The sequence below is a fragment of the Xenopus laevis genome, chromosome 7S, assembly GCF_017654675.1.
Source record: "Xenopus laevis strain J_2021 chromosome 7S, Xenopus_laevis_v10.1, whole genome shotgun sequence".
In the NCBI taxonomy this organism is placed as follows: domain Eukaryota; kingdom Metazoa; phylum Chordata; class Amphibia; order Anura; family Pipidae; genus Xenopus; species Xenopus laevis.
The window spans coordinates 65,026,160-65,033,036 of NC_054384.1; the positions used below are offsets into that span (position 1 = coordinate 65,026,160).

Here is a 6,877-nt window from a genome sequence, read left to right on the forward strand (position 1 = left end):
GCTGCCAGCAAATATTCACATTATCTACAGAAGGAAACTTTTGGGGACCCTGTAGCACACCATAAGGAACTAGGGGTGGGAAGCAGAGGCACGTGCCATGGGGACAGTTGGGGGTGATGAGTGGGGGACATACAGCAGGTCCCATAGAAGAGAGGAGACTTTACGCCTAGGGTTTGACAGTTGGTTTAGTCCGTTGGTTGGTTAAGTGTATATTCCCTCAGAGATATTTTGCCAAATAACCTTTACTATAGTAAAAACAAGAGGGGAAAAGGTTGGGTCACGCCCCCAAGCAGATGTTGCTCCTCTCCCTGATTTTAGTGAATTTGGAGATTTTTCCCCTAAAATGTGCTTGGGAGAAGCCTTTAATGTTAGTGCTGGTTGGGAGACACAGACTTTGGCAGTTATTTAGGGCTGTCTGCTAATTGACTGTGTGAGAAAACTTCCAGCATTCTAGAGACCGAGGCTCAGTACCTGCTGGAACTGATACAAAGCTCAAACTTTAGGGGAAATACATTTCTGCTTTCCTCTGTATTAAATAGGAAATATTAAATTATTAAATTCCTTAACTTGCCTTTATATTCTCTTTTCTATACAGATTGCTACAGTGCCTTTCCTGCATTTTTGGACCGCAACTTCGGTGATTCACACCTGCCCATTAACACCTGGGAGTTTTTTTTTGGCTTCTCCATTGTTCATATAATTACATCTATATCTGAACAGTGTAAGAGAGCCAGGGGTTCCTTAGGGAGACCCCCACCCCTTGGGGTGGCCCGGCCTTGTGCCGCCCCCTAATTTTTTTCCCCATCGGAGAATCTTCTTTAAGAGGTAATCTTGCAAATTCAACTGATTCAGCACATGATTTCACGTCAGAGAGTGTCATAAATTCACTTGGGGGGTCCCACGTGGCTTTGTGCATATGAGCCCATACGGTTACTGTATATTGTATTTATAAGAAGCCAATCCATCAACAGCATTAATAATGGGCTTTAATCATTGACTGGAACAATGTTTCATACAAATGGGAGAATATAGATAAGGAAATAATTAAATGGGTGGTTCACCTTTAATGTATATTTTAGTATATTTTAGGATGGCTACTTCTAAGCAACTTTTCCACTGGTCTTCATTAAATGTTTGATACTTTTCGGACGCTTTCCAGCTTTCAAATGGGGGTCATTGACCCCATCAAAAAACAAATGGTCTGTAAGGCTACACATTTATTGTTATTGCTACTTTTCTTCAAATCAGCACATGGTTGCTAGAGTAATTTGGACCCTAGCAACCAGATAGCTTTAATTGCAAACTGGAGAGCTGCTGAAGAAAAAGCTCAATAACTCAAAACCCACAAATAATAAAAAAGGCAAACCAAGTGCAAATTGTATTAGAATATCATTCTCTGCATCATACGAAGAGTTCATTAAAAGGGGAACAACTCTTGATTTCATTTTGGCTGATTATGTCTATTTGTCCCTCTAGGTTTCCACGATGGACAAGAAGCAGAGAAATCCATCTCTTCTGGTAATGCCTCAGTGTAAAACAATCCTCTCTCATCTGAACTGGTGTTTCCCTTTCACTCTTCTATATAAGCTCTCCTTAAGCAGCTGTCTGTCTGCTTCTATCTATCTATCTATCTATCTATCTATCCACACACATACACATATACATACACATACATACACACACACATATATATATATATATATATATATATATATATATATATATATATATATATATATATATATATATAATACACACAGCTGCCTGGGTGCTGGTCAACACATTAGTATGCAGTGAACAAACAAGCCACACTCCAAGGACTTCATTTTGAAAAATAAAGGTGAAGTTTTATTCTCAACGTTGCGGCTCCTTAAGTGGGGCCGTCTTCAGGAGACTCTACTGAAGACGGCCCCAGTTAAGGAGCCAAAACGTTGAAATAAAACTTCACCTTTATTTTTCAAAATGAAGTCCTTGGAGTGTGGCTTGTTTGTTCACTATATAGATATAGATCTAGATATGTGTTGGAGCTGCCTCCAATCACTACGTTTATTAAATTTTCAGAATAAAATGCCCTTATTCCTGGCATGTTTGCCCCATAAAAACCCAAACCCCTTTCTGTCTCTATTCTCCTCAGAGCCAGAGCCACTTAGTATTCTGTCCCTAATGCTTTTTCTTTTTACTTACAGACGCTGTACTCCGTCCTGAAGGACTTCAGGGCGGAATATACGGATTTTGAGGCCCTCGCTTCTTATTATGGTAAAATCCTCTATTATTTATCAGTTCCTAAGGTTGTGCCATTGTTTTATTATTTGTGAATTCCTTTCCCCCTTTAGCTCAGTATTTAACTGAATTGTGTTTTTCCCGCAGAACATCACTATCGGGTCGAATTCGGCGAGAACATCATCCTGTAAGTAAAACATAAATGGACTTGTTACATGTTGGGAATCATTTGCTTTTGCCCCAGGGGTAACTGCAAGGGCAATACGGCTGGAAAATGTTTTATTAACATTCAGTGATATCTTTCTTTTTCAGAAAGCACTTCCTTCTAACATGCGATGTGGACCCGAGGATGAGGGCCAAAGAGAACGTTATGCATTACTGGAAAATGCTCCACTCGCTGGTATGTAATGCAGAATAGATGTTTAGATGAATAGGGAACAAATGATATTAGATTGCCAGCTCTTATCTCACGCTGCTTCTTTCTTTATGTTACAGGAAGTGATCAAGAGGGAATATGCCGCCCTCAGGAAATCTGCCAAGCTGCCTCCTGTAAGTGTCACTAGTATAATTATTATTATAGGAGAGGTTAATATTCACTGTGTGTCTCTATAATAATCTAGAACATTATTATTCATTGTATCTCCTGCTCCCCTGGGGGCATCTAAAGTCTCCCATCCAAGTGCCATTTTCACCAGAAACAAAAATGGTTTCATCACAAGCGTTCACATGGCCACAATAATGGCATTGGTACAAAGAAGCGCTTAACATTGACTCTCTTCTTCCACAGGATCATCCAACTCGAGTGCGAAACCGGAGGAAGCAGCTTGAGTATTTGCGGCTGGAGAATGTAAGTTCACCTGGGATCACTGTCCCTGATGCTTTTCTTGGGTGTTTAACCGCTAGATAATGAACTTTGATTGGTCTATTGCAATCGGGACAACGGCACAAGGGGTTATTTGGGGTTTTTTCTCCCTATGATGAGAAAAGGCTGATGCTCATAATTACAATATCACAACATCAGCTGCCGGCAGGGAATCCCACACCCTCACTGCCCTCAGCATATAAAGGTACTATTAGCAGCACATATACAGGCATAATCCTAATTGTCTCCTTTCTTTCCCCTTTGCTCCTATCCTTGTGCCTCCCCTGCGCTCACAGACTATCAACCAACATCTGACCCAGCTTCACCATGAGTTCTTGAGGGAGCTGAAGCTAAAGAAAGCTGCTCGGTATGTATTTTGCAATTAACACTTTCAATTACACTTACTGGCACATAACATATTCAAAAAACAAATAGATGTTTTCTCGTACCTCCGGGTGCTTTTGGCCATACTGATAGCACAGAAACTTGTTAAACTTTTTTAGGTCCCTACAACCATAGCATGTATCTCAGCATGTATCACTGGGTGAAGTCTAGCATGGAACTTACTCAGCTCAGTAACTGCCCAATGTGTTACAGTAGGGACAGGTGTGTAGCAGGTATAATGATATTTCTTAGGTACAAGGCTATCTTAGTCATCCAGTGATCAGAATTGTAGTTGCAATACTTTGGAAACAAATTACAACAATGACCCATTTTTTTCATTTTCTTCCCTTTAAACCTAGTAAGAAACAAGTACACAGTCCTGCAGCTGAAGAAAAGGAGGATGGAGCCCCTGCAGCAGAAGATGAGGAAGCCCTTGATACAGAAGACAGGGAAGAGGAAGCGGAAGGAGCTCCAGCTGAAGACCCTGCAGTGGAGGAGAAGATGATGGAGGAGCAAGCTCCAGCAGAGGAAGAAAAGGAAGAAGAAGCTCCTGGAGCAGCAGAAGAGGAATCTCTTGCCTCTCAGGAGAAAGGAGAAGGTGCTGAAGATAAGGAAGAAGTGGATGGTCCAACAAATGAAGACACAGCTCCTCCCGCTGAAGAACAGCAAGTCCCTGAAGAGGAGGAGAAAGAAGAGGGAGCGGAAGTAGGAGGTTCTGCAGAAGAACATCAAGCTCCTGGAATGGAGGAGAAGACAGAGGAGCAATCTCCTGCAGTGGAGGAGAAAGAGGAGGGAGCTGATGGTGAAGAAGGGATCATGAAAGATTCTCTGGTGGTGGAGAGGCCGACCCTCCGAAAACAGTTCAGGAAGGCCATCATGAAGAGGCTCCGGAGAGTTTGGGTAATGTATCAATTTACTGACCATTACCCATTATCTAGAGATGCCTCATGTTGTCCAATGCAGCTCCACTTTACTTCCTGCTGTTCTGAGCATTTTCAATGCTGTCTGTTGAGCCCGCAGGCCGATTACTTTGAGGGCACCCAATAGACCAATGTTTGGCTGCCTTTAGGTTGTAAGAGGTTGCTGACCGAGATAAGTCTGCAGATAAAGTGTCGATTCTATAGTAGGCCAATAACAGGGGAGGTAGGTAACGCTTATAGGGCTGCTGGACATCTGGCTTAGATATCCACCTTTGGAAATGGGTTGCTACTGGATAATGGACTGGCGCCAGGTGATCGAAGCGTATAAAAGATTAAATGGCGCAGGCTCAGACTGAGATTCATAATAAGCCAAGGCCTTCCATGTGTAGAGAGACCCAAACAGTCCCCACAGGCCCAACAAATAGTGCGTTCTTAAAGCAAGACCTATAGCGTTTAATATCATAAGGAAACAAGTATGTCTTTATTCTAATGTCAACACTCTATCTTTTCAGCATTCCACCCAAAGACTCGCCGCCTGCTGCTGCTGCTGCTGCCGCCGACCCAACACCATGGCCTAAATCCAAAGAAATCCTAAATGATCCAGGGTGTAAAACCGACTGCCGTTTCTAGGAGTCAGGAAGGAATTTTTACCTATAGTGCAGATTGGTTCCCATAGTACTCTAGGGTTTTTCGCCTTCCTCTGGATCATTGGTCGTTAGGGATGCCCAAATATAAATTAGCTGTTAATTTTAATAAATCCTGTGCTCTCCGACAGGTTTCCCCATATAAAAGTCTCTGTGTTTTTCTTTAATCCCTATGGTGAATATTGAGGGAAGGGGCTCCTGTGCCTCATTCTTCTAAAGATGACTGACCGGTTGTGTGACGGGGCAATTAATACTGCTGGGAGCTGCTCAAAATGGCAGCGTAAGGGTAAAAACTGGGTTGTGGTGCGGATACAGTGGTTTATTTGAAGAAGGGAATGGGTTAATATCTCTGCAGGGTTATTTGCTTAATATGTAGATGGGGATGAAAGACATAGGGACACATGTTGATCTCAAATGATTGAAAGGAACTACAAAATTGCTTTACTCCATAGGCCACAATGTAAGCATTTCCATTCAAGTCCATTGCCCTCTTAATATTGGAATTCCATCCACTTCCCACCAGCCTATTTATACTATATATACTATTTATACTATACCAGACATTTAGTATATGAAGGTGCTTGATATTGGGGAAATGCCTGTGCTGGATTTGTTTTTTGGTTACCACTCTCTCCAGGTTATGAGACATCTTTTTGGGGTGGGGGATTCCTGCTAAAGCGATGGAGGAGTATTATATTTCTTCCTGCCCCCACAATGACACACTCCATTGTTTGCTAGACGAGGAAGCCCTTTGAGGGGTAATAAGGAAGGTAGGGGCAAGTTGGGCCAACCCTGCCCCTGGATCCACGAACCCCCCCCCCCATTGGTGACCTGGGGTCATAAGAGTTAAAACATTGGTGGCCTGGGGCCATAATAGTTAAAAAAAATTGGTTGCAAGGGGCCCTAAGAGTTAAAAACTTTTATAGCCTGAGACCATAAGAGTTGAAGACATTGGTCGCCTGGGGCCCTAAGAGGTAAAAACATTGGCGGCAAGGTGCCCTATGAGTTAAAAACATTGGTGACAAAGGGGCCCCAAGAGTTAAAAACATTGGTGACAAAGGGGCCCTAAAAATTAAAAACATTGGTGACCTGGGGTACAAAGAGCTAAAAACAATTGTGGCAAGGGACCCTACTACAAATATCCTTATCATCTACAGTGGGGGTACAATATCCCTTATAATACACAATACTCAGAGTTCCCTGTATAACTCAGCCTGTAGCCTTGTGCATTTATATGTGATGTCTATAGCCTTATAATTTACAATGGGGGTTTATTATCCCCTATAATACATTTGTAACAGTCCCCAGTGTAACTCAACCTGCAGTCTTGTGCATTTATATTGAACCCTCAGTGACTTCTAATGTCCATATCAATTACAGTATAGGGCACAGAATCTGTTTTAATACATAAGGGGTAGTTCCCTGTATAACTCAGCCTGCAGCCTTGTGCCTTTAAATTGTCAAATAACCCCCTAAGTGACTTCTAATATCCTTATGAATGACAGTATAGGGTGTACAGTCTCTGTTATAATACATAATACATGAGTTATACAGTGATAGTTCCCTGTATAACTCACCGCAGCCGTGTGCCTTTATATGGATTCTAAAATCCTTATAATTTACAGTAGGGGTACATTTGCATTATTATACACAAAATATACTCATCCGTTCCATGTAATAACTCAGCCTGTATCCTTGCTTCCTTTATATGGTCCCAGAATGTTCACTGTCCCTCTCTATTATATAGCACTCATCTATTCAATTTGGCAAAACTGCTGATCCCCCCACATGATACGAAATCGCTGCAGCCCCCAACTAATCCAGACTGGATAAACAAAATGAGTGAA

General features: G+C 42.1%; 1 protein-coding gene across 2 annotated transcripts; it reads left to right on the forward strand.

Annotated features, from left to right (window-relative positions):
- Nucleotides 1-806: 806 nt before the first annotated feature.
- LOC121396083 (neuromodulin-like) lies at nucleotides 807-5,135 on the forward strand. Of its 2 annotated transcripts, XM_041570684.1 has the most exons (10): nucleotides 807-825; nucleotides 1,477-1,518; nucleotides 2,187-2,256; nucleotides 2,368-2,407; nucleotides 2,533-2,620; nucleotides 2,716-2,769; nucleotides 3,008-3,067; nucleotides 3,379-3,449; nucleotides 3,826-4,366; nucleotides 4,899-5,135. In XM_041570684.1, the coding sequence occupies exons 2-10, from the start codon at nucleotides 1,486-1,488 to the stop codon at nucleotides 4,962-4,964; spliced, it is 1,023 nt and encodes a 340-aa protein (XP_041426618.1). In that variant the 5' UTR covers nucleotides 807-825; nucleotides 1,477-1,485; the 3' UTR covers nucleotides 4,965-5,135. The 2 variants fall into 2 exon arrangements, with proteins under 2 accessions (XP_041426618.1, XP_041426619.1); XM_041570685.1 differs by lacking the exon at nucleotides 807-825 and having other exon boundaries at nucleotides 1,333-1,518.
- Nucleotides 5,136-6,877: the final 1,742 nt, after the last annotated feature.

What these genes read in the sequence shown, in the direction of transcription:
- LOC121396083 (XM_041570684.1), top strand. Translation starts at nt 1,486, where the DNA reads ATGGACAAGAAGCAGAGAAATCCATCTCTTCTG. An exon ending in AGAGAAATCCATCTCTTCTG is followed by an intron (nt 1,519 to 2,186) that starts GTAATGCCTCAG and finishes TTTTACTTACAG; the next exon opens with ACGCTGTACTCCGTCCTGAA. An exon ending in GGAAAATGCTCCACTCGCTG is followed by an intron (nt 2,621 to 2,715) that starts GTATGTAATGCA and finishes TTTATGTTACAG; the next exon opens with GAAGTGATCAAGAGGGAATA.